General features: G+C 44.5%; 2 protein-coding genes and 1 long non-coding RNA gene across 5 annotated transcripts; all 3 read left to right on the plus strand.

Annotated features, from left to right (window-relative positions):
• The first annotated feature begins 840 nt into the window (after nucleotides 1-840).
• LOC103629905 (uncharacterized) lies at nucleotides 841-1,691 on the plus strand. Its single transcript, XR_554704.2, has 3 exons — nucleotides 841-1,279; nucleotides 1,376-1,546; nucleotides 1,629-1,691. It is a non-coding gene; the product is annotated as an uncharacterized lncRNA (long non-coding RNA).
• A 2,589-nt stretch (nucleotides 1,692-4,280) lies between these two features.
• On the plus strand, nucleotides 4,281-16,712 carry LOC100381411 (Alpha-glucan water dikinase 1 chloroplastic). 2 transcript variants are annotated; one of them, XM_020539039.3, is made up of 33 exons: nucleotides 4,281-4,473; nucleotides 4,667-4,983; nucleotides 5,101-5,142; nucleotides 5,227-5,336; nucleotides 5,519-5,597; nucleotides 5,669-5,760; nucleotides 5,848-6,031; nucleotides 6,134-6,367; nucleotides 6,446-6,784; nucleotides 6,863-6,970; nucleotides 7,064-7,162; nucleotides 7,242-7,376; nucleotides 7,530-7,627; nucleotides 7,704-7,838; nucleotides 8,069-8,231; nucleotides 8,356-8,445; nucleotides 8,524-8,709; nucleotides 10,538-10,600; nucleotides 10,676-10,738; nucleotides 10,901-10,960; nucleotides 11,141-11,293; nucleotides 11,411-11,494; nucleotides 12,128-12,304; nucleotides 12,379-12,485; nucleotides 12,782-12,995; nucleotides 13,080-13,183; nucleotides 13,778-13,916; nucleotides 14,028-14,153; nucleotides 14,757-14,867; nucleotides 14,965-15,063; nucleotides 15,453-15,719; nucleotides 16,047-16,162; nucleotides 16,244-16,712. In XM_020539039.3, exons 2-33 carry the CDS (start codon nucleotides 4,756-4,758, stop codon nucleotides 16,446-16,448), a joined length of 4,410 nt encoding a protein of 1,469 aa, XP_020394628.1. In that variant the 5' UTR covers nucleotides 4,281-4,473; nucleotides 4,667-4,755; the 3' UTR covers nucleotides 16,449-16,712. The 2 variants fall into 2 exon arrangements, with proteins under 2 accessions (XP_020394628.1, NP_001348353.1); NM_001361424.1 differs by having other exon boundaries at nucleotides 4,298-4,544; nucleotides 16,244-16,709.
• A 172-nt stretch (nucleotides 16,713-16,884) lies between these two features.
• LOC100284383 (3Fe-4S ferredoxin) lies at nucleotides 16,885-18,726 on the plus strand. Of its 2 annotated transcripts, none has more exons than XM_020539004.3 (4): nucleotides 16,885-17,348; nucleotides 17,533-17,832; nucleotides 17,934-18,165; nucleotides 18,249-18,654. In XM_020539004.3, exons 1-4 carry the CDS (start codon nucleotides 17,085-17,087, stop codon nucleotides 18,356-18,358), a joined length of 906 nt encoding a protein of 301 aa, XP_020394593.1. In that variant the 5' UTR covers nucleotides 16,885-17,084; the 3' UTR covers nucleotides 18,359-18,654. The 2 variants fall into 2 exon arrangements, with proteins under 2 accessions (XP_020394593.1, NP_001150750.1); NM_001157278.2 differs by having other exon boundaries at nucleotides 16,961-17,348; nucleotides 18,240-18,726.
• Nucleotides 18,727-26,466: the final 7,740 nt, after the last annotated feature.

The raw sequence follows: 26,466 nt of genomic DNA on the forward strand, positions 1-26,466 counted from the left end.
GACTGGTTCAGTCGGTGCGCTGGGTTGAACCAGGCTGCAGGGGTGATCGGCCTAGGCTTCCTTTAACTATTGGAACACCAGGGCTTCCGTTATACCTTCCACATATATATATCCTTACTACTAATTAAGTACGGAGTGTGGGCGCCTGGCGCGGCCAATGCCCCCGCCTCGCATCTCCATGGTGCTCCAGCCGCGACCACCCCCTCCCCTCGCTCCATTCGTGACCCAGCTCGTCGCCCCCGCCCCTTCCTAACTTGCTCAATCCGCGACTGCGACCGCCGCCGCCCCCTGCCCCTTCCTCCCCCGCTCCATCCACGACCGCCCCACCCTCCCACACCTCCCCACCGCCCCGTGCGCCCATGGCTCGCCAAGTCAGGAGCCAGTCCATGGACAGCCTCATCGGCAAGCTCGACTTCTCCGCCGGCGTGGCTGCAGCCAACAGCGGGGCCTTTCCGGGGCCCAAGAAGTTTAGCCTCGAGTTTGTGTGTCCTCTCGTTTTTGTGTGTTGTCAACACAGCTGTACACCATGCCGCCCCATCAACCTCCATGCTCTGATTTCTCCGCTCACCCCCATCCCCTTCGCGTGCGATGCTCTCGGCGAAACTGCCGCCCACGGCCCCCATCCGGATCTGCGCACGCCGCTCCCAGTCCCATCCCACGCCAACTGGTGAAACAGCCGCCCACGCCCCCATGCCAGATCCACACGCGCCGCTCCCGGCCCCCTCGCCTCGCTCCGACCATCGCGCTCACAACGTCCCATCCCTGGCCAAAATTTCAGATCTCGCAACAATCGTGTTGATCCTCCCAATACCGCTGCCGCTGTCAACACGGACACCGACCTCAACCACTCGTGGATGGATACTACCGAGAAGGTTGTGATATATTTGGAGTAGAGTCTGCCATCATCGTACTATTCCTCGCGCCATCTAAGTTCAGAGTTGTCTTCCTCCTCATCGCTTTGCAGAGTGCTGTACCAACTGCACAGTACCTTCAATCCTCTGGTCAGCCTTTGAGACTTCAAGTTTTTCCATAGTGGTAGTAGCCGCTGCAAACACATCGTTGTTGACACCTTCGGCTATAACCGTCCCAGCGCCTGTTCCGACTTGCTCCTGTATCATATCACTTCCCTGCTCTGAAAAGTTGTTAATATGAGGTTGGATGGTCACATCCAAAGCACATATATCAGAGACGATCATAGCATCTTCACTTTCTGCTGTATACTGCTTCAAATTCAGCCCATCACCTTGCACTGAAACGGCCTTGGGATGGTTGATAGCAGGTATTGGTACAATTTGTTTTTTAGGCGTAGTTTCCTCACTAGCTACTATGCACTGCTGCTCTGGCTTCTCACTTTGATGCTCTGGATTGATACCAGCAAGATGCACAGAATGACAGCCGATCAAGGACTGTGGAAGATGAGACAAGGTTGCACTAAGCCCTTCTGTCCTGGGAGGGGAATTGGTTACCCCCACTGACGAAAGAGATGCAAGCAAAGAAAAACTTGTTGTCTGCATAGGAACAGGGCCACCATTCTCTTGATTAGATGGTGAGGAACTGCTATTAACAGCGCTTGTTTGCTTCTTTATAACCTGATCACCATTATCATCCATTCTACTCTTTTTTTGTAGCCATCATCATCTTTGTCTTGCTGCTCTTCACTCACCGGTAGCTCAATTGCTGGTTCAAAACCGTCAGGCTCAAAAAGCTACCAGAACCTACGCGTTTTGTGTTACTTCATATATCATGATAACTTATGTACAAAAATGAGTTATCGTGATATATGTTTCCGTTGCAACGCACGGGCACTCACCTAGTATATATATATATATATAGGTTCAAGATTGCGCAACAACGGTAACCATAAAAAAGTAAAGACCAAAAAGAATAATTAAATGGTCAGAAGGAGAAGAACAAAATGAAGCTAAGCTCATTGGTCCACCTATTGTTGGCCAAAATAAGAAGACAAAATGAATGCCCAAAAAACTAGTCACTAACATTGGAGTACCCACCTAAATTAATTTTATTTTCTTTGTTAGGTAAATTACAAGGCCAGTGGAAGATGATGTGAGCTTTTATAGTGAATGCACTCAACATTTGTTTGGAGATGAAGGGATGTTCAATTCAATAAACATAAGTGGTAAACATGAGCTTGAAAGTATCACATTTAGTGACAACGACAAAGGCAAGGTTAAAGGGCTTGGAAAGATTGCTATAGCCTATATCCGTTCATACCCTCTTTATAATACAATTAAGGGAGAAACAAAGTTCTAAACTATTATAAGTGTCTCTCAACTCCAAATGACACTTAGAACGAGTACATCATTAACCTTGTCTTTCCTCCATTTAAAACAAACAAAAAATGAAACCATAAATAGGGACATGAAAACCATAGATTGCATGAAACAATCTCCATCATTGTGACCTGAACTCAAATTTGCCTTGCAAAACACATATTAGCCATAACAACCTTATGTTGTCATTAATTACCAAAGCATTTGAGGGACTAAATGCATTCATGTAGGTTTAGTGACTTAAATGCAGTGGCAAAGCTATGAGATATGTTAGGTTATTCCATATATTTTTCTTACGAATTATGAGTATAGAATATATTGGACCCATAAGTCCACAAAATAGTTAAAATATATTTATGCCCATAATAAATCTATAGTAATAAACAAAGTACAGATTGTAACATAATGGCGTTGGAGCAATACCTATTCTTCATCTACATTACAAGAGCACAATGGTAAAAAAATAAATCTTTGTTTGGCTTGTCTTAAGAGATAAAATCAACTCGAAGAATTTGCTCAGAAGGAAAGGTTTTCTAGTGATCTGCATTGTGTTCTTTGTGACTCTAACTGCAAGGAGGCTACATTCGTTCCATCTGTTGTTTGAGTGTCCTTTCAGCTTGGAATGCTGGCAGTATGTCGGTATTCAGTGGAATCTTGAGCTAGATTTCTTTCTAATGTTCGAAAATGCGAAGAGCGCTTTTGCCCGACGCCTCTTCATAAAAATTGTGGCTTTTGTGACTTGGACCATCTGGAAGCAAAGAAATGATTTCATCTTTAAAAATATGGTCCCTTCGTTTTCTACATGGATGATTTGTTTCAATGACACGTTGGAGCTTCAGATGTTTGGATTTAGCCCTACCCTTAATTTTTGAGTATCCTCTTCTTTCTCTTTCTTAATTTTTTAGTATCCTCTTCTTTCTCTTTCTCTTTTTTCTATCCAGCTCGTTCGGTTCCTTTGTTTCATCTTGTTATATTTTATGCAATAAATAAAGCTGTGCCGCAGGTTTCCTCTACATCCTTTTTCTTTTCAAAAAAACGTCACAGACTATCCAAGTAATTTCTTCACAAAACTACCAAAGGTAGCATGCAGTGGCATAGGCAAATAAATTTCTTCTAAATTGTATAAAACACAATAGTGGCTTGCTCTAAATTTCATCAATCATCAATACTGTGATTCGTTTTAGATCTTGTGCCATCAACGCGGCCATATCGGCCAGTGTTGAGGGGTCAAACCGGGGATCGATATCCTAGGCTGCAGTTGATTGTGGGCTAACTAGGCAATGAGCTGTAAGTATATGCTACGTAACGTACATATTTTTGTCGTTCTTGCCAAAATCAAGCCTCAGCTTAAATTCGTTTCTAGCAGTACTTTTGATTGATATAATAAGTTCTAACGATTTTGCGTATGTGTATGTTGAAGATTTGTTTGATTTTGTTGCCACATGCTTGTCCGAAACTAGTTGCAGCACCTGAAATCTGATGCAAATTCAAGTGCCATATAAATGACGGATAAAATTAAGGACACCAGGAAATATATGATTGGCTCAAAAACTGAATGTAACGCTGTCAGTTATCGCTTCTCAGAGCAAAGCAAGTACAATAATATGCTGTAAAATAACTAATTGTTGAGGTAAAAGAGAGATAAAAAGAAAGAGAAGAGAGAGATAAAGCTGTAAAAACTAATACTACATATTAGAAAAAATATTATATACACCCAGGATGTAAAACCACTACTTTGCAGCTTTTCATATCCACACCAATAGAAAAAAAATTAGGCTTGCTAGTAAAATCTCACATGTTCATGTTGCTACGTCTTTCCACTGATGGTGGCATGGTGCTACTTTTTTTTTTCAGTGCGCTGAAAATGATAGAAGCAGGAAGGGAGAGGATGCGAAATTGGCATTGTAATTCGGTCTCTTGCTACCTCCAAGCGAGAAGATAATTACAGGTCGCGTCTCGTAGCGTCCACCCACGCCGACGCCGGACTGTGCGCATTCTTCGGGAACGGGACAGAGGAGAGAGGCGAGCGAGCAACGAGACGCTGCGCTGACCGCCCGCCCCGCCCGCGCCCATTCCTCCTCCCACTCCATCCTCCTCCTCCGCAGCCCGCGCTTCGCCGCTCGCGCCTCCTTCCCATCCTCTTCTTTTCACCGCCACCCCTCTTCGCTCTTTCGGAGCCACCGTGAGTGCGCCGCGGCTTCATCTTGCTGATCGTGTCCGTGGCTTCTTGATACTCCGTGACTGTCTCCGTCCGTGCGTGCGCTGGCTTGATCCTGGCGGTTCTTGTTCTTGCCTGCATTCCACTCGTTCGCTTCCTCGCGATAATATCTGCTTCGTCTTTTTTTTTTCCTTCTGGTTTCTTCTGGTATGTGTAGGAAGCGAGTGAGCAAGCCGACCAACAGCGGCTGAGATTCGCTGCAACGTCGGTATCAAAAGGTGTCCGAGCGGTTGAGATTCGCGTGCCATGTCCGGATTCAGTGCCGCGGCCAACGCAGCGGCGGCTGAGCGGTGCGCGCTCGCGTTCCGCGCACGGCCCGCGGCCTCCTCGCCAGCGAAGCGGCAGCAGCAGCCGCAGCCAGCGTCCCTCCGACGCAGCGGGGGCCAGCGCCGCCCCACGACGCTCTCCGCCTCTAGCCGCGGCCCCGTCGTGCCGCGCGCCGTCGCCACGTCCGCGGACCGCGCGTCCCCCGACGTAAGCACCTCATGCCTGCTCTATCTTTCGCCGCTGGGCCATCATCAGCTGATGTTCTCCCACTGTTTGGCAATTTGCCTGCTTCATTTTCATGTCTTTCCGTTGCTCTTGTCGCAGCTTATCGGAAAGTTCACGCTGGATTCCAACTCCGAGCTCCAGGTGCGACCGCTGGATACCAGGTTCATTCACCCATCTGCTACGATTTTATCTCTATAACACTATTGGTGCATTGTGTGGGAACAGGTCGCAGTGAACCCAGCGCCGCAGGGTTTGGTGTCAGAGATTAGCCTGGAGGTGACCAACACAAGCGGTTCCCTGATTTTGCATTGGGGAGCCCTTCGCCCGGACAAGAGGTGTGAGGCACTGCTTCTCTTGCCGCTTTTGATGATAAAACATGTCTCAAACATGCTCGTATGCCATTTGCTGCCGTCGAAGCTTCTCTTCCCGCTTTTGCACTCAGTCACACATGCTCTTATGCCATTTGCTGCACTTCCTTTTAGATTGAATTTGATGTACTTGAGCTACTTGGCTGCAGAGATTGGATCCTCCCGTCCAGAAAACCTGATGGAACGACAGTGTACAAGAACAGGGCTCTCAGGACACCTTTTGTAAAGGTCAGTCGTCTTGCATCAAGGATCTTTGTGCCACCACGGAACAGTAGTTACTAATGTCCATAACTGTGCAGTCAGGTGATAACTCCACTCTAAGGATTGAGATAGATGATCCTGGGGTGCACGCCATTGAGTTCCTCATCTTTGACGAGACACAGAACAAATGGTAATGCTGCTGTTTGGATTACTTTGCAGCACTGTTTGTTTATTTGAATGAACAAGATATCAACCATCTGAACTCTACTTTGGACAGGTTTAAAAACAATGGCCAGAATTTTCAGGTTCAGTTCCAGTCGAGCCGCCATCAGGGTACTGGTGCATCTGGTGCCTCCTCTTCTGCTACTTCTACCTTGGTGCCAGAGGATCTTGTGCAGATCCAAGCTTACCTTCGGTGGGAAAGAAGGGGAAAGCAGTCATACACACCAGAGCAAGAAAAGGCAAGCTTTTAGTACTAAACATTCCATCGTCCATCTTAATGGAAGTTGATGCACTAAGTTATTAGTAAACTAAAAGTAGGTAGCGGTTGCATTTTTCTCCAGGAGGAGTATGAAGCTGCACGAGCTGAGTTAATAGAGGAAGTAAACAGAGGTGTTTCTTTAGAGAAGCTTCGAGCTAAATTGACAAAAGCACCTGAAGCACCTGAGTCGGATGAAAGTAAATCTTCTGCATCTCGAATGCCCATCGGTAAACTTCCAGAGGATCTTGTACAGGTGCAGGCTTATATAAGGTGGGAGCAAGCGGGCAAGCCAAACTATCCTCCTGAGAAGCAACTGGTAATACATTGATTCAACAGCGTAAAATAGCTTGTTGATTTGATGCTTTGTGGAGGTTCTTATTTCACAATTTGCCAGGTAGAATTTGAGGAAGCAAGGAAGGAACTGCAGGCTGAGGTGGACAAGGGAATCTCTATTGATCAGTTGAGGCAGAAAATTTTGAAAGGAAACATTGAGAGTAAAGTTTCCAAGCAGCTGAAGAACAAGAAGTACTTCTCTGTAGAAAGGATTCAGCGCAAAAAGAGAGATATCACACAACTTCTCAGTAAACATAAGCATACACTTGTGGAAGATAAAGTAGAGGTTGTACCAAAACAACCAACTGTTCTTGATCTCTTCACCAAGTCTTTACATGAGAAGGATGGCTGTGAAGTTCTAAGCAGAAAGCTCTTCAAGTTCGGCGATAAAGAGATACTGGTTAGGATCCTTGACAGATATCCTTTGCATTTCCCGCCCTTGCTTCCACCAGGCTAATCAAGCTTCTCTCTTCTTAAGGCAATTTCTACCAAGGTTCAAAATAAAACAGAAGTTCACTTGGCAACAAACCATACCGACCCACTTATTCTTCACTGGTCTTTGGCAAAAAATGCTGGAGAATGGAAGGTAAAACTCCAATTTTTTTGCATTTGTTAAAGCTGCAAGCAGCTGTATTAAACATTGTTTTCAGTGCCAATGTGGTGTTATTTAACTGTGCAGGCACCTTCTCCAAATATATTGCCATCTGGTTCCACATTGCTGGACAAGGCGTGTGAAACTGAATTTACTAAATCTGAATTGGATGGTTTGCATTACCAGGTGGAACTAACACCGTCAACTTGTTATAATGCCCTCTTTATATTAGCCATCTTGCCATCTCAAGGTTCTTAATGTGCAGGTTGTTGAGATAGAGCTTGATGATGGAGGATACAAAGGAATGCCATTTGTTCTTCGGTCTGGTGAAACATGGATAAAAAATAATGGTTCTGATTTTTTCCTAGATTTCAGCACCCATGATGTCAGAAATATTAAGGCAATTGTCTCTGCCCACTTCACCTTGCAAACTTCATACTGTTTCTTCTGCTTTGACTGTTTTACAGTATCTTACTTATACACTTGATCTTAGCCAAAAGGCCGAGAAAGGTATACAGTATCTTACTTATAAAACTCTCCAATTTGTTCTTAGTTAAAGGGCAATGGTGATGCTGGTAAAGGTACTGCTAAGGCATTGCTGGAGAGAATAGCAGATCTGGAGGAAGATGCCCAGCGATCTCTTATGCACAGGTCAGGCCCTAAAATATCGATAATAATATGACTACCATTTACATGGAATGTTCTCCTAAACTACTTTCTTCAACAGATTCAATATTGCAGCAGATCTAGCTGACCAAGCCAGAGATGCTGGACTTTTGGGTATTGTTGGGCTTTTTGTTTGGATTAGATTCATGGCTACCAGGCAACTAACATGGAATAAGAACTATAATGTGAAGCCACGGTATATACCTTTCTGTATTATTTACTTCAGTAACCTTTTACTCTCTGTTTAAAAAGAATCAGAAATTGTCCTTTTTCTTTTGCCAAGTGAACCTAATTTGATTGTTGGTCATCATAAATGACAAAACAGAATACAATTTAGTAGTTATAGAATATTGTATGGGTACAAACAAAAACGTAACTCATTTGCATATTGTACGACATCTCATAATGTTCAATAACCATGTGCAGTGAGATAAGCAAAGCACAGGATAGGTTTACAGATGATCTTGAGAATATGTACAAAGCTTATCCACAGTACAGAGAGATATTAAGAATGATAATGGCTGCTGTTGGTCGCGGAGGTGAAGGTGATGTTGGTCAACGCATTCGTGATGAGATATTAGTAATACAGGTAAAAATAATGGTCCTTGGTGAATATACAGTTATTTTTGTTCGTTGCTTTGATGAATTAAGCAGTTGGTAGTGCTCATCCAAAACATAGACATGTCAACAATAAAATGCTTGGTGTGTTACAGAGAAATAATGACTGCAAAGGTGGAATGATGGAAGAATGGCACCAGAAATTGCACAACAATACAAGCCCAGATGATGTAGTGATATGCCAGGTATTGGATGTTTAGAATTCCTAATATTGCAAACATCTAAGCTTTGAGGTTTTGATGGTTTCGTCTCTCCTTGGGCAGGCCTTAATTGATTATATCAAGAGTGACTTTGATATAAGCGTTTACTGGGACACCTTGAACAAAAATGGCATAACCAAAGAGCGTCTCTTGAGCTATGATCGTGCTATTCATTCAGAACCAAATTTCAGAAGTGAACAGAAGGCGGGTTTACTCCGTGACCTGGGAAATTACATGAGAAGCCTAAAGGTATGTGACACAGCTAGTATGGATAATAAAGTGTTGGGGAAAAGTTGTGCCCTATGTTTGAAATGGAATATAGTTTTTCGAAGACAACATATGAAAACACATATTGTGCTATACTATCAATTCAGAAAAAAATGAGTTACTGTAAAAAACATACAGACAAATTGTATACTAGTGTGCCTTTTTCTGCTAATGGTATATGTTGTTCTGTCCATTATATGCTTCCAATAGTAATGTTTCTAGCTTTGACAATGTGCAAAAGCCCTGGTATGCCCATTACTGTGCACGTGAGCACCGTACCCCTTTGAGCACCGGATACAAACCCTATGCGATTGAATGAGTATGCCTCGTTGGATACGTATATGACATGGATACTGTTTGGATACGTATCCCTGGAGTATCTGTAAAAAAAATCAACAACAATTCAGATTCTCTTTGCGTTTGTTTGATATGTCGTTCCGATATAGCTCAGCCCACCAATAGCTGTTCCCTGATTCCCCATGCATGCTGCCTCTCTTCTCCCGTAACCCTAGTACCCTGCACAGCCGCCACAACACGCTCACACGCAAGAGCTCATGCACGGCCAAGCAACGGTGGTGACGAAGTCCACCGCTCCACAGCAGTTCCTGTGGAGGTAAGGCCGAAGAGATCCTTATGGATGTGCGACATCGTGTCATGCTGCTGCATAAGGTGGGGCTAAGGTTGTGCTCATGCTAGATGACTAAGGCACGAGGATGGTGGCGTAGTGAGCCCTAGCTCTGATACCATGTTAGAGAGGAATGAAATGATAACTTGTCTATTGCGTAGGGCACAAAGGGCAAATGTACATAGGGTAAGTTTACAGAGAGAACCCTAAATTCTAGAGAAAATATAATACAAGAAAGGAACTACATATACACTAACAATGACCATGATGCGGGCCCTGCTCAGTTCCTATCACAAGCATCAGCCATGGCACATGGATAGTTGCTTGGGCGACCATGACAAGGCCAAGAGCAGCCTCTCCGCTCATTGATCCGTGCTGCAACGCTGTTGCTCCAAGCGAAGGGAGGTAAGACCACCAGAGTGTTGTGCGTTGCTTGCTAGTCATGGTCAGCACTCAATCAGTGAGCTTTCCCCTTCGTCTAATGCTTTTTTGTTTATGCTTGCCTGTTGGAACATTGGCTGGAATGAAATGAAAATAGGGAGAGGATGAGCAAAACAACACAATTACAAGAATGCAAGACTTGGCTGCCACTGCTTGTAGTTTTTAACTATGCTTTATTATGTATTTATATTTATTAGAAATACTTAAACATATCCACGTATTGTGTTTTTTTTAACGAAAATGTCATATCCACATATCTGTATCCGTCAATACCACCATATCGGTGTTGCACAGGTTGCAACCTGCCCTTGACATCCTGTTGGGTCAAAGGGTGGTTGGTATATACCCTTGACTTCAAGTTTGGTTAAGGGTGGTGTGTTTCTTTTGTTGGGCTGCTTTTTCCTCTCTATAATATACAACGACGCACAATTCTCCTGCGTGTTTGAGAAAAAAATATTCGCTGTTTGCCTAGTGGAGTGTCTAGATCGTCTATATGACATTTATACCTTAATTGGGACCCAAGTCTGGAGTCTAGGCAGTATGGATGTGCAATTAGAGCTTCGATGCTGATTAGTTAAGATTAATCACTAGCCGTGAAGTGGTCGTTTGTCTAGTGTGTAGTGTCACGTTATACCTTTTGTGTGACAAAAAAGAAGATATGCATTTACTCATATTTTCTGTGATTGAATATTCTTTTCCAGACATACTGTTTTATTAATGTTATTCTTTTTCTCATTCTGCTAGGCTGTGCATTCTGGTGCTGATCTTGAATCTGCTATAGCAAGTTGTATGGGATACAAATCAGAGGTATCATCCTCATCCCTATTTGTTCTGCTACAATGCTTTATGCTCACGTCTATTGAACTAACCTTTTGGATACAGGGTGAAGGTTTCATGGTTGGTGTTCAGATCAATCCAGTGAAGGGTTTACCATCTGGATTTCCGGTAAAAATCCCTAAAACTTCTTTTCTCAAAACATGTACTCCCTCCGTTCTTTTTTATTTGTCGCCGATTAGTTCAAATATGAACTAGCGGGCGACAAATATTCGAGAACGGAGGTAGTACTTTCTTAGTTTCTTACATTTGTGACATTTACTGCCCATATAGGAGTTGCTTGAATTTGTGCTTGAACATGTTGAGGATAAATCAGCGGAACCACTTCTTGAGGTCAGTGATAATAGATCCAAGTTCCTGAATTCTATTAAAACAAAGAGCTGATGCTAGGATTCATTATCTCAATTCAAACAACTAGATCTCCATAACTGACTGGATTATTTAATCCACTCATTTTTGTGGTTACTTTGTGAATCAGTTATTGATAAATGATAACGAATTGTCAACTTATAGGGGCTATTGGAAGCTCGAGTTGAACTGCGCCCTTTGCTTCTTGATTCGCGTGAACGCATGAAAGATCTTATATTTTTGGACATTGCTCTTGATTCTACCTTCAGGACAGCAATTGAAAGGTCATATGAGGAGCTGAATGATGCAGCCCCAGAGGTTGGTCACACAAATATTGCTATAGCAGACATTATTAAATGCACCTTTTCCGTATCACATGTTGCTTTTATCTTATCCGAATGCATTTATCTCATGACACCGTTTTTCTCAATCCAGAAAATAATGTACTTCATCAGTCTTGTCCTTGAAAATCTTGCGCTTTCAATTGACGACAATGAAGACATCCTGTATTGTTTAAAGGTACACTTTGACTCTTTATTATCCAGAAATAGAAAGACTTGAAGTTTACATTATTTTATGAATTTTTGATAATAAAATTGGTATGCATGTCCTAATCTAGTTTATGTAGATCAGACAGCCTCTGAAAATTCCACTTTTCTTGCTTCTTTACCATGTGCCTTTCTTAAACGTTCTCTCCAAAATATCTAGAAAAGTATTCATATTTTGATATACTTCAAATAAGTATCATGCCAAAATTTGCTAACGAAAACATGCAGACAGAGAACTATTAAGTAACACCATACTGCTGTTGAAATTCTTATTTTGATCACTGCAAGAGGGGAAATGTTATTTGCCTCATCATGGTCATTAACAATTAGTGTATGAACTCTGTCCTATATATTTCGATATTATATTTAGTGACAACTATTAATTTTGTAGTATTATGAATTTACATTGCATATGTTGTTATTCATGCACATTAAACACATGGATGGTCAAAATTTCAACTGTTTGAATCACATGGATCCAGAAGTGACACTTGTTTTAGGATGGCATTTGTGCTATCTGGAAATAATTGTTTGTTTGAACTTATTTGTCATTCTATTGTGATGCTTAACAATGGCGATGTTGTCTAAATGTTTTTTCCTGAAGGGATGGAACCAAGCCTTGGAAATGGCTAAGCAAAAAGACGACCAATGGGCGCTCTATGCTAAAGCATTTCTTGACAGAAACAGACTTGCCCTTGCGAGCAAGGGAGAACAATACCATAATATGATGCAGCCCTCTGCTGAGTATCTTGGCTCGTTACTCAGCATAGACCAATGGGCAGTGAGTACTTCATAGAAATCAAACCTAATGTTCCATTTGTTCATCAAGAAATTAATAATAAATATAATTTTCAGGTCAATATCTTCACAGAAGAAATTATACGCGGTGGATCAGCTGCTACTCTGTCTGCTCTTCTGAACCGATTTGATCCTGTTTTAAGGAATGTTGCTCACCTCGGAAGGTAAAAATGTAAAATCTATGACTGCTGTTGAACTTCTTTTACTTTGTATCCCCAGTATATGAACACATAATTCTAAGGACTACTTTGGGAACTCAAATCCCCTTCGGGATTGAAGGGGATTGGAGAGGAAGTTAGTTTATTTTCACCTCAATCCTCTCCTATCCCGAAGGGGATTTGAGGTTCCCAAAGTAGCCCTAAAAGTGATACTAGTGACCCTCTCCACAATTTTATGCGAACCACAGAAATTAATAATATATTCTATTACTCTGCACCTGACATCTGGCTCCTGCTATCAGTTGGCAGGTTATAAGCCCGGTTGAAGTATCAGGTTATGTGGTTGTGGTTGATGAGTTACTTGCTGTCCAGAACAAATCTTATGATAAACCAACCATCCTTGTGGCAAAGAGTGTCAAGGGAGAGGAAGAAATACCAGATGGAGTAGTTGGTGTAATTACACCTGATATGCCAGATGTTCTGTCTCATGTGTCAGTCCGAGCAAGGAATAGCAAGGTTTATCTTCACAGCTATGTTGCAAGATTTCTTGAATTTTTTCTCTTGTATTGATGTTGACATACTAGCTTTTTCCTAATGAAGGTACTGTTTGCGACCTGTTTTGACCACACCACTCTATCTGAACTTGAAGGATATGATCAGAAACTGTTTTCCTTCAAGCCTACTTCTGCAGATATAACCTATAGGTACTTGAGGCTATTTGAACGTCATGTCTAATGAAGCTAGGTTATAAAGGCTAATAACTAATTCTTTTTTGAATATTTCCTTCCATCAGCTTAGTTCATTCATTTGGTAACTTAGATCCATATATATAGATATTTTGAGAGTCAAATTTGGGTTGTTTTTCCTAAAATGTGCAGTCTATCATTGCATTAACAAAACAAATTGAAAAGGCACCACACAAACACAACCGCCACGAAAACAACACTTGCAATTGCAACACCTACACTAACCAGGTCCAGGGATTTCAAAGTGCGACACTGATTAAAAATAAAGAAAACAACTAAAACAATGTATTATTATCAAAGGCATAAAGAATATGTCTATAGGGTTAATATAATCTTCTGTGTAGACGACAAGTGTCTATAAACCTGGCTAATTATCACCGTGTGTTTGATAATTTTTTTTTCTTACTTTACACAATTTATGGTCGAGCTACACTTGATGGCACATCATCAACTTGGACAATATCTGGCTGGGTGATCCCATGTTACCAACATTTCACAGCCCATCTGGAATAATCTGTTAGATGCCCACAGCTCATATATTGCATTCAACAGGGAGATCACAGAGAGTGAACTTCAGCAATCAAGTTCTCCAAATGCAGAAGTTGGCCATGCAGTACCATCTATTTCATTGGCCAAGAAGAAATTTCTTGGAAAATATGCAATATCAGCCGAAGAATTCTCTGAGGAAATGGTATGTAATACAAACTTTTGCATCAAAAGAAAAACTTGATGAAACCAGCTGTTACTATGCTGGTATTCTTTTCTTTTGGCCTCGTGCTTACACTCACATTTCTATTTTCAGGTTGGGGCCAAGTCTCGGAATATAGCATACCTCAAAGGAAAAGTACCTTCATGGGTCGGTGTCCCAACGTCAGTTGCGATACCATTTGGCACTTTTGAGAAGGTTTTGTCAGATGGGCTTAATAAGGTCAGTTGGTGGTTCTTTATTGACATTATATATTTTAATAATAGTGCTATACATTTGTTGGAGAAGTCTGTTTCTTGTACATGTTTGAAGTATACAATTGGGAAGATATCAATATGCACTTTAATGTTCACCAAGTTCTAAGGGGTCATTTTGGTATTCAGAACACCAATGTATTTTTCTGAGCCTGCTCTGTAAGTAGCATCTTCAGTAGTATGTATTTCATATCTTTACAGTCTCATTCTACCATGAACTAAATTTGCTAAATGACATATACGCTCAAATAAGTTATGATTTTCCTAATATTACCTTTGATGGTAAATGACCCTGCCATGCTCATTGGAAGGTGTCTTTAGAAAGGAGACAGAATTGGCCATATCAAAGCAAATGAAATGATAACAAGCCTCTTTTTAGGGATTTGTTGTGCACTTTGAACTAGTGTCTCCCTCTTTTTTTTCTTTTGGATCCATTATCCCCCTGTCTTTTTCTTGTTTATTTCTTTTCCTCTTTCTATGGTTTCCTTATAAATGAAAAATATCAGTCGGGGACCCTCTGCTGTTTCATCAAAACCGATCTGCCTTGTATTTGATTGTTCTTTTATGGCAGGAAGTAGCACAGAGCATAGAGAAGCTTAAGATCAGACTTGCCCAAGAAGATTTTAGTGCTCTAGGTGAAATAAGAAAAGTCGTCCTTAATCTTACTGCTCCTATGCAATTGGTGAGATGTCTCTATATGTTTATATTTGTTGCAATTAAGACATAGTTATGACATTAATCTTTTTATTGTTTCATGTATGCCTTATTTTGTGTCTCAGGTTAATGAGCTGAAGGAGAGGATGCTAGGCTCTGGAATGCCCTGGCCTGGTGATGAAGGAGACAAGCGTTGGGAGCAAGCATGGATGGCTATTAAAAAGGTACCCTGATCTAAAATTAATACTAGCATCCATAAGATTCGGCACATCCTTGTGGGTCATCTGCTTAGAAACACCAATGGCTTTAACTTTAAGGGCATGTTTTGTGCAGTGGTGAGAACTGTCTCACTAAGTCACCAGGTTGTAAGTTCAAAGGAGTGTTTGTATCTGCGGGAAAGGGCTTGCCTCGGTTTGTCCCTTCCAATCCATAGACCCCTTTCATGTGGGAGCCTTTGGCACTGGGTCTGCCCTATTTTTTTTGTCTTCATTCATGGGTCATTTGATCTCATATATTGTAGATAGATCTATTACAAATAAGAAACATGCTTGGAAACTGAATGTAAGAAAAAAATTCCAAGTATGATAATTGAATATCTCCATTTCCTTTTTAGGTTTGGGCATCAAAATGGAACGAAAGAGCATATTTTAGCACACGCAAGGTGAAACTTGATCATGAGTACCTTTCGATGGCTGTTCTCGTGCAAGAAGTTGTGAATGCAGATTATGCTTTTGTCATTCATACCACAAACCCATCGTCTGGAGATTCTTCTGAGATATATGCTGAAGTGGTGAAAGGGCTTGGCGAGACCCTCGTGGGAGCCTATCCTGGTCGTGCTATGAGCTTTGTTTGCAAAAAAGATGACCTTGACTCTCCCAAGGTTTGTTCTTAGAATATTGTCTTATGGTAGGCTAATATTATGCAATCCGCTTCAGTTGGAAAGTTGATGAATTTATTATATTGGGTGCTGCGTTGTTCTTAAAAATTTCAACCCAAACACAAAGTATGTTATAAGGAATCCTGCCCCCCCGCCCTCTAATTTAACTTAATTTTTTTCTTACTTATAAAGTAGACTGCATATGAACATACTGGTAAATAAATGTAGATTAATTGAGGAAAAAATAATGGTCAGTAGGTCCCCCAACCAGATTGCAAAATTGCAACTAATGATATGGTTTACCAGATCTAATCTTTAACCCATCTGTAGTTACTTGGTTACCCAAGCAAGCCAATTGGTCTCTTCATAAGGCAATCAATCATCTTCCGTTCCGACTCCAACGGTGAGGACCTGGAAGGTTATGCTGGAGCAGGATTATATGATAGGTTAGGGAAATCCCTTTCTTGAATATATATGTTAAGGTTCTTATTGGTTTGGAATGACAGATAAATTGTTTGTTTCCTCAGTGTACCGATGGATGAGGAGGATGAGGTTGTACTTGATTATACAACTGACCCTCTTATAGTAGACCGTGGATTCCGAAGCTCAATCCTCTCAAGCATAGCACGGGCTGGCCATGCCATCGAGGAGCTATATGGTTCTCCTCAGGACGTCGAGGGAGTAGTGAAGGATGGAAAAATCTATGTAGTCCAGACAAGACCACAGATGTAGTATGTATGCATCTATTAGACAGCTCAATAAGCACTGTTGTACGCTTGTATGGTTGGGACATATGGGCGTTATGGCATGTATAGTTGTATGCCTAGATGTACAACACGTGTACTCGTATATATATATATAAATGCTGAAACAAGCATTGGTCCTGTACTGTAGTTTCTACATTTCATTGTCACCAATAATTAAGTGTACTCCTATGGCTGGGAGTCTATGAAAATGGACGTGTTGACTTATTGGGTAATAAATAATTTATATATATACTTGTGCAAGAATTTTCTCAATATGTTGCAAAGTGTAACCAGCTTCTCAGGAGTTATATCGGTTGGAGCAGTGTGCTCGGGTACAGCTTCTTATTTCAATGTCTCCAGTGGGCGTCTTACCTCTATGTTTGTGTTTTTTTTTAAGTGCAGAAATAGAGAAAGTTCTTGCAAATATCTACTCTATGAAAAGGACAGCTATTTGGAAATATGTGAACAGAACTATCCCCAGTTGCTGGGAAAAACCAAGAAGAAAGTTCCTGCAAATATCTACTCTATGAAAAGGACAGCTATTTGGAAATATCTGAACAGAACTCTCCCAAGTTGCTGAACAAAACCAAAGACAGAAGGAACCACCACAATCCATACAGAAATGGTAGGGTTCTTCGGCGCCTCTGCTGCATCTGATCACTGTCGTTTGCTGACAACAAATGGATCAGTTCACCATGAACTGATTAGACGACACCATGGCAGACCAAGAAGTGCGATCAGGTGCTGCAGCAGCACGGCAAGGGGAAGGACCAGGGACTATTACTACCAGGTGCTGGGCATCGCAATTCAATCCACACCTCAGCAGATCAAGGAGGCTTACAGGAAACTCCAGAAGCAACACCATCCAGACATCGCCGGCTACAAGGTGCACCCATGCCTACCATTTGCTCTCCTATTCTTCCGCTCATCCCTCCTCCTTCCATTCATAGTTGGGGTGTGCGTGCCCAGGAAAACAGCAGCTGCTGGTTTTATTTGGGCAGCTTCTAATATCAAATCTGTTCGATTTTCTGAAGCTAAAAAACAGAATGTTTTGGGATCTGAATGTGCAGGGCCACGACTACACGCTGCTGCTGAACGAGGCGTACAAGGTTCTGATGCGGGATGTTTCCAGTTCCAGGCACGCCGATGGAAGGGGCAGGAGTAGGGTGGGGTCAGGAGCCGGTTACACCGGGGACGGATACAGTTCTTGGGAAGGGCCCGTGAGAAGCCAAGCTCTCTTCGTGGACGAGAACAAGTGCATAGGATGCCGGGAGTGCGTGCACCATGCCGCTAGGACGTTCGCCATGGACGACGTTCTCGGCAGCGCGCACGTGGAGGTCCAGTTCGGCGACCTGGAGCAGCAGATTCAGGTCGTTTTCGTTTCCTGACCCGACTCTACAGCGTAGAAAAAAAAATCACCTAGTTCTCTGCTGATTAGTTGAACTGCTGTATGTTGTTTGTGCAAGGGCAGCTGGCTGTGGAGTCCTGCCCCGTGGACTGCATCCACTGGGTCGAGAGCCACGACCTGCCCGTGCTGGAGTTCCTGTCCCGGCCGCAGCCGAAGGAAGGCCACGGCGTATTCGGCGGCGGGTGGGAGCGCCCCGGGAACGTGTTTGCGGCGGCGAAGAACTTCGCCAGGAGACTGGAGAGGGAGAAGCAGCGGGAGGAGCTGGAACGGGATCAGCCCTCCGGGGGCCTCGACGGTAAAGTGAACGAAAATATTTTTCTCTCCACTCCACTTGTTCGTGCAAATGAGCTTCAGAAACTTTGGTTGCAGGGGACGCAGGCCGCGAGGCGGAGACGGAGGCGCAGGCCGAGGCGAGGCGCAGCGCGTGGGAGGAGCTCAGGTGGAAGCCCCTGCTTGATGCTTGGAATGGGCTGATAGGTGGTCGTTGACGCTGCAGGAGGTTGAAGAGAAGCTCAGCGCTGGAAGCTGAACCCGTAACATCTGCAGCTGCAGAAATAGTGGATGTGCCAAGGACAAAATAGCACCTTTGTGGCCGTGGGTTATCAAACAGTAGGTGTCGTCGTAACTCGTAAATGATCATGTGTAATTACAGATTACAAAAAATGTGTAGGAATAGTAGTCAAATATATGTGTGTAGATGTTGGCATATTGCACAGGATTATGTCCCCTTTATATATATGGTGGTTAATGGAAATGGCAGGGTGGTACATCACTGTATACTACAGACACTAGTAGTTTCCGGAGAAAATCTATTCAACGGTATCGAAACTTATATCAATCTTTTTAATGCCATCAGATTACAAAAAATGTTAGCTGTAGTGGGGTGGCATTCACGATGGTCAGCGGGGGCGGTATGGTGGAGGCAAGGTTTGAAATCTCGCTCAGGATTCGACGAAAACCGCTCAGATTTCCGGTTCTCAGTACATGACAATTTCGAAAACCAGCGCTAGATTTCAAATATTTTGTTTTGATTTTTTTATTTAGAAATGTTTTATAAAAATTGGAAGAAATCAATTAAAAACTAGAGGGCCCCAATAGTTGTAACAAATTGTTGTTTAGAAATTCATGGTTTTTGTGCCAAAAAACAAAAAAACGGGTTCGGGACCCGTTAACCCGAAATCCCGGATCTGTTAGACTGTCTCCAGCAACGTTCTCTAAATTCCATCCTCTAAAGGAATATTCTCTGTCCTTTACAGCACTCTAAAAGATTCTATCCTCTATATCTTCTCATCCTCCAGCAACGTCCCCTAAATTTCATCCTCTATATCACATCTTCTATATTTTCACAATTATATTAATATTAATATAATTTTGTACAACGGTAATGTTTAACAAAATATTGTGTCGTTTACATATTGCAAATCAATTTTTAATTATGCATTAATGAATATTTTTGAGAACTATAAATACCAATTAAATTCTCAAATCATTCTCTTCTACATGCCATTTCTTTCTTCCTTTGTTTTGTTTTTTCAAGTGGCCGACGAGTGGCTTGCACTTTTCTAGTCGTCGGTGCCATGCAGTACAGCAGTAGTTTCTGGTGGCCGTCCGCACAACAACAATGAATGTTGATGGCCGTCCGTTGCTGGCCACCAACGTTGATGGTCGTCCGTTGCTGGCCACCGACGCCATGCTGGTGGCCGTCAGCTGCTGTCAGCATTCACGGGCAACGATAGCGGACCAAAGAAGTTCTCTAGACTTAGCGGACGCTCAGAACCTCCGCTATTATAGAGGACCGTATAGCGTTCATTGTTGGAGCGATAAAGTTGGTGAAGAAACGCTAAATATAGAGTTCAGAACGCTTTAGCGTTCCTTGTTGGAGACAGTCTTATGGGATGAATATTCGTTGCTTCACCCTATCACCCGCTCATTCACTCAATCACTCCACTCCCTCGTCCTCTCCGCTCAACTCATCGCAAGTCGCCAGGCGAACGAGATGCTACTTCTCGCTCATGCGTACCTACCTCAGCAGTTCACAGTGGGAAGCGGGGTGCTAGCGGCTCGGTGTTGGGATTTGGTAAGAAACTCACGGTTAATGCCTAGATCAGGTCAGAAACCGACCATTTATTTGCCGGGTCTTTCAATTTGTTGTCCTAATCGACACATAGAGTCTTCATTTCATATTTATCAAGTTATTTGTGAGCTATTATAGTTATATGCTTTTTGGCAAGACTATTTAGTGAAGGTTTGTTATTGTTGAGCACCAAATTGAGCGCGGACGGTCCGGCCCTGAGGCCGGACGGTCCGCGGTCCGGACGGTTCGCGCCTGTGGGCCGGACGGTCCGCGCGTGCGCAGAACAGATTAGGGTTCCGAGTTTTGTGCTACGGTTGTTAGCTAAAATCATGGGATAAGCTCGGAAATTAGTTTGTAAAGGGTCCAGCCCCCCTCCTCTATAAATAGAGAGGTATACGGCCGATTTGTAATCATCAACAATCGAATCAATACAACTTTTATTCGCATTTTATCCTAGGAGTAGTTCTAGTCTAGTTTAGGTTTAGCCTCCCAATCCCCAAATTCTCCGCCTCTCCTCGACTCTACGTCGATTAGAGGAGTCTAGGTCGGCCTGCCCGAGCCTAGACACCACCTAGGATCTCTACTCCCCGACGGGGTCCCTCCCGGGAGCGAGATCCAGGCGCCGTCGGCGATCTTCCGCCGTCCCTGCGTACGTGCGGACCGTCCGGCCTCAGGGCGCGGACCGTCCGGCCGTCAGGCAGAAGTCCCAGCAGCGCACCAGGCCGCGGACCGTCCGGCCCCAGGCCGCGGACAGTCCGCCCTTGCGCAGAGAGCACCACCGCTCCTCGCACCAGGCCGCGGACCGTCCGGCCCTGCGCGCGGACCGTCCGCCCCTGTGCAGAGGGCACCGCCACGGTTCTTGTTGAGTGTTTGGCGCTCCGAAAAAGCGTCAACATACTTTTGGCGACTCCGCTGGGGACAACACATATAGACCTATCAAATCGGCCCTCAATGACCGGTTCAAAAGATAGCTCTGAGGTTTCCACCAGCAATATCATCACACCGACATGGGAAGCCTTGCCGGCTGAAGAACAGCTCCTGTTCGAGGAGCGCCAGGAGCAGCTGATCCAAGAAGCAAAGGCGAAGTTCCTGGCTGACTTCAAAGTGGACAGGAACAACAAAGTCGTTCGGCAACGGGCGACAGATCTGGCTTCGCTCCGACCTACTACGATTACCCCAAATGTAAGTAGCACCAACGAACTCCAATCTCTTAAAGCTTACATAGACGAACAACGAGAACAGATGCAAAATATCATAGGGGTTATGCAAAACGATTGTAGGAAACTGGTACGTGCATTTGATAAATCTAGTATAGCAAATTTTCCTTCACACGAGGTTGAATTAGGAGATAATACGCGTAATACATCGGTTAAAGGTTGTCACGACCAGTCACAACCCCCTTATGGGATGCCGATGGACACGTACCCTGAGCAAACGCAAATCGGCAGTAAACCAGCCGATCTACACATGTCCGGACCGTCCGCTCGCGAGCGCGGACCGTCCGAGTCAGCCACAGCCGGGCCCATTTTTAATGAGTTACCTAGACACGCACCCGAGCCACCACATAGGGCACCGAATATAAACTATCCAGTCGGACGGTCCGCATACAACGACGGACGGTCCGCATATAATCACGGACGGTCCGGGTACGTATCCGGACAGTCCGCGCATGAGTCTTTTGAGGGGGATTATTACCTGAATCCTCGCCCGTCCCAACAACACTTCCCATCACATTATGCAATACACCAGCCCATTAATTCAGGATCCAGAGCCCAGGAAAGCTTTCCGGCCCCACCTAGAAGGCCGGAAAGAAACGATCAAACATATGAGCCATATAGGGCAAATGGAAATGCACCACGTAGCTCAAACCGATGGGGGGAACGACAACATACTAACATGCAACCAACCTCACCTATGTTTGACCGGAGAGTCGGTGGTCTTGCACCGGCTGCCATTGGTATAGTGAGGGAAGAAATAGCCGGGGCGTTCCGAGATAAGCTCGGAGTAAGCATGATCCCTGGGGGGCAATCATATCGGAAGCCTTATGACAGCCGATTTGATCACCACCCATACCCACAGGGAACCAGGATACCCGAGTTTGCAAAGTTTTCGGGTGACCAAGGAAAGAGCACGCGTGAGCACATAGGCCAGTTCCTAGCACAATTAGGAGAATTGGCCGACACCGAAGCATTCCGTGTGCGTTTATTTTCATTATCCTTAACAGGGACTGCATTCACATGGTATGCCGCGCTCCCTCCTAATTCCATTTTGTCATGGGGAGACTTAGAGCAAAAATTTCATGAACATTTCTTCTCTGGTGATTATGAGCTAGATTTAGTAGACTTAGTGACCCTACGACAAGAAAAGGATGAATCGGTTAGTGATTATATCCGAAGATTCCAGGATACGAGAAACCGATGCTTTCAAATTCATTTAACAGATAAACAACTGGCGGGAATAGCCTTTGATGGATTGCGCTATTATTTAAAAGAGAGATTAGAAGGCATCCAGTTCTTTACTCTAGCACAATTACATCAGAGAGCTTCGGCTTGTGAAAGCCGAAGCAAAGAACTAGTCAGAACGGTTCATCATAATGTCCCTATAGTAGAACACAATCAAAGTAGTTCGGACGATGAACCAAAGAAAGTTTACACTGCCGAAATAGTTTGGCCCGAGCAGGCCAAATCTTCGGCTTGCTACTCCTTGCAGTCAGTTCAAAAGGAACGACAGGAGGAGGTTAAGTTTACATTTAATGTCGGCAAATGTGATAAGATATTCGATGAATTACTAAAAAATGGTAACATTAAAATTGATTATATCGTTCCACCTGCCGACGAACTAAAGCGTCGCGCATACTGCAAGTGGCACAACTCATTTTCCCATGCCACTAATGATTGTAATGTGTTCCGACGACAAATTCAATCGGCCATTAATGAGGGACGATTGAAATTTCAGGAGGACACGGAGCCCTTCCCAATGAATGTGATCGACTTTAATGGCAAAAAGGTCCTAATTCGGCCCAACACAGCCGATAAGGGCAAAGACAAAGAAGTCATCGTCGGCAACGCACGGGAGGTCGATGGAAACAACAAAATTTCTTGCAGGAAAGTGATGGCCGAGAAGACTCCTGATGGAGGGGAGACACTGAAGATAACCATCACAAACTCCAGCGCTGGGGGGCAAGCGCAGATAAAGGGACATGAGCGAGAACCCATACTACGCATCGCGGACGGTCCGGTGCCCAGGCGCGGACGGTCCGGCAACGCCGAAGAGCCACGACGACCACGTACCTTCAAACCACGACGACCAGAAATAGGTACGTGGAAAACTAACACGTTCAAAGCAACTGGTCGGTTGGTAAAATCTAGCCCGACCTTTGATCAATTATTGTCTAAATATGTGAAAAGGAAGGCTGGCCCAAGCGACCGGCCACCAAAGGGACCTCGCTTACCCACCCAGGTGCGACGGCAGGTTAGGCCGATTGGACCACCACACCAATCGGAAAGGATGGAAGGTCATAATGTTCAATTAAGACCTAACGTACCTGCATGGACACCTCCACCACCATATCCAACTATGCCATATCCATATACATACATACCTCCACCATATGCCCCAAATCAGATGTGGGGCATGCCACCATACCCATTTGGGATGCCACAGTACCCCGCTTGGGGGGCACCCCAAACATCTGTATTCAATAGGTTGACACCTCCAGTACAAGACCGATTGAGAACCCCTCAATCTGGTCCACGAGCACAGGCCCAGCAAGATTGCCGAACAACTCGGCCCCAAAGGCTGACTAATCCGGCAGGGGGGCATACAGCTACAACCTCCAACAGTACAAAAAAGGGAGATGTCATTAAAATAGGAACGACAGATGTCGTCGTACAACAAAATAACGAAGGGCCGATGATTTTTGGTGAATCGGCCAACACAAACAAAAAAGAAAGTACGACTGTCAATAAAATAGCTGATCCAAAATACTCCATGCCTCGATGGTGCCCATCGGGACTGACACGATCGCAAAAGCGAAAATTACAGCGCCTCAGAGCAAAGGAGAATCAGGAAAAAGAGGCAGAAAGAATATTCAATGACACGCATCCGCAGTATCCGCCACCGCAAAAGAGATGGAGACCAAAGGCCGTTGAGAAAAGTCAAACGGCCACAAAGATAGAAAATAAAACGACAACTGTGCATCTCTCTGCAGGTATGGTAGACTGTCCGGCTATAAAAGCCGGATCATCTGCACAGGACGCGGACCATCCGACCCCTGAGGCCGAACCATCCGCACTACACCAAGACACCTCCGACGACGTACCGACGCCCATGGAGGAAGACGACCTGCAAGGAGAAGACCTGGTCGACTACGGAGCTACGCCAGAACACTTAGAGAATTAGGAAGGCAAGGTGACGAATTGGTCAGGAACAGTATGACGCTCGGCGATGTTGGGACTGACAGTTCGATCAAATCTAAAGGGATCACGTCCGTTGAGTCAATCATCGAGACCAAGGCCACTGCGTACCATCCTAGTAAGTGGCAAGATGCCTAAGAAAACCGATGTGATAACATCGAGTTAGTTGCTTTTGGTTCGCTCAGCTCCACCAAAAAGCAGGGGGCATATGTTGAGCACCAAATTGAGCGCGGACGGTCCGGCCCTGAGGCCGGACGGTCCGCGGTCCGGACGGTCCGCGCCTGTGGGCCGGACGGTCCGCGCGTGCGCAGAACAGATTAGGGTTCCGAGTTTTGTGCTACGGTTGTTAGCTAAAATCATGGGATAAGCTCGGAAATTAGTTTGTAAAGGGTCCAGCCCCCCTCCTCTATAAATAGAGAGGTATACGGCCGATTTGTAATCATCAACAATCGAATCAATACAACTTTTATTCGCATTTTATCCTAGGAGTAGTTCTAGTCTAGTTTAGGTTTAGCCTCCCAATCCCCAAATTCTCCGCCTCTCCTCGACTCTACGTCGATTAGAGGAGTCTAGGTCGGCCTGCCCGAGCCTAGACACCACCTAGGATCTCTACTCCCCGACGGGGTCCCTCCCGGGAGCGAGATCCAGGCGCCGTCGGCGATCTTCCGCCGTCCCTGCGTACGTGCGGACCGTCCGGCCTCAGGGCGCGGACCGTCCGGCCGTCAGGCAGAAGTCCCAGCAGCGCACCAGGCCGCGGACCGTCCGGCCCCAGGCCGCGGACAGTCCGCCCTTGCGCAGAGAGCACCACCGCTCCTCGCACCAGGCCGCGGACCGTCCGGCCCTGCGCGCGGACCGTCCGCCCCTGTGCAGAGGGCACCGCCACGGTTCTTGTTGAGTGTTTGGCGCTCCGAAAAGCGTCAACAGTTATGTTAGTGAGGTGTGCGTGATTAAATAGCTAGTAGATGATAACTAGGTGATATGTTTCCATACTATTTGATAAATGTTAGTTGATATTTTGAAAGTAGTTATTAGTTCTGTCATGGTAGTTCATAGTTGTTTGCTTATATTTGTATTATAGTTGTTACATCACCAAGAATGTTGTAACACCTAAAAAAAATCCCATTTTGGGAATTAGGAAAGAAAAATGTTAATCATAAAAATCTAGAACAAATATGTTTGCTAATAAAGATTAAAAAAAAGACCTCTATGTGAATATTTTTCATATAGTGATAATTATTCCCAAAATAAAAGTATTTTATGCACTATAAACTATTTTTCTTAAAATAAACATATGTGTATGATATGCATGTTTTTGTTAAAAAAGAGAACATATGCATATACAGGATAATGAATAAATGTATATAAACAAAATATATAGTGATGCATCCATGCTGGTTCTTTGTTTGAGGCATTCAACTTGTTCCTTGGTTTCAAAACAAATTTAAATATGGAATTAGAAAATTAGAAATAGAAAAAAATGAGAAAAATAAAAAAAAGAAAGGGAAAAACTCTAACTGGGCTGCCAACCACGATTTCGGCCCACCTGCTCATTTCCTGCTTCCCCGCGCAGCCCACGAAGCAACCCCTCCTCACATGCGCGCTTAGCCACTGCGTGCGGGCCCTATTTGGCAGCCCCTTTGATCGCGCTTCACTTCCACGTGGGCCAGTTCGCCAGGCAATCTCCACTCCACCTTCGCGCAGCCGCATCCTTGCCACTGGCCAATGGGACCCTCGCTGCAGACCCGCGTTTTCTTTTGCGCTGTGACCGTTGTGCGGGACCGCACTGTCAGGGTCGTCCTCCCCGTCGCGGACCAAGTCGACGCAACGCCGCAACGGAGCGCCGAATCCGCCGGGTCACAACCACCTCCCCGCCATTCTTGCAGACTTCTCGGGCCGATGCTCCACGTCGTGGCTAGATAAAGGGAAGACAGCCGCTCCTCTCTCGTGCGCCACTTCGGGAACACCACGCCCCCATGGCCGATAGTATGCGATAAGAAAGAGAGAGAAGGGAGGGGCGAAAGCTGCCGCATGGATTCGGCCGGTTTGCGCCGTTGACTCGCTGCAGTGGAGTTCTCCGGTGCAAGCTGCTCGTGGGAGTAACCTTCCG

This window comes from Zea mays, chromosome 6 (assembly GCF_902167145.1).
Source record: "Zea mays cultivar B73 chromosome 6, Zm-B73-REFERENCE-NAM-5.0, whole genome shotgun sequence".
NCBI lineage: Eukaryota > Viridiplantae > Streptophyta > Magnoliopsida > Poales > Poaceae > Zea > Zea mays.

What these genes read in the sequence shown, in the direction of transcription:
- LOC100284383 (NM_001157278.2), top strand. Translation starts at nt 17,085, where the DNA reads ATGGTAGGGTTCTTCGGCGCCTCTGCTGCATCTGATCACTGTCGTTTG. An exon ending in ACCTGGAGCAGCAGATTCAG is followed by an intron (nt 17,833 to 17,933) that starts GTCGTTTTCGTT and finishes GTGCAAGGGCAG; the next exon opens with CTGGCTGTGGAGTCCTGCCC. An exon ending in GCCCTCCGGGGGCCTCGACG is followed by an intron (nt 18,166 to 18,239) that starts GTAAAGTGAACG and finishes CTTTGGTTGCAG; the next exon opens with GGGACGCAGGCCGCGAGGCG.
- LOC100381411 (XM_020539039.3), top strand. Translation starts at nt 4,756, where the DNA reads ATGTCCGGATTCAGTGCCGCGGCCAACGCAGCGGCGGCTGAGCGGTGC. An exon ending in ATTACATGAGAAGCCTAAAG is followed by an intron (nt 8,710 to 10,537) that starts GTATGTGACACA and finishes TCATTCTGCTAG; the next exon opens with GCTGTGCATTCTGGTGCTGA. An exon ending in TTACTGCTCCTATGCAATTG is followed by an intron (nt 14,868 to 14,964) that starts GTGAGATGTCTC and finishes TTTGTGTCTCAG; the next exon opens with GTTAATGAGCTGAAGGAGAG.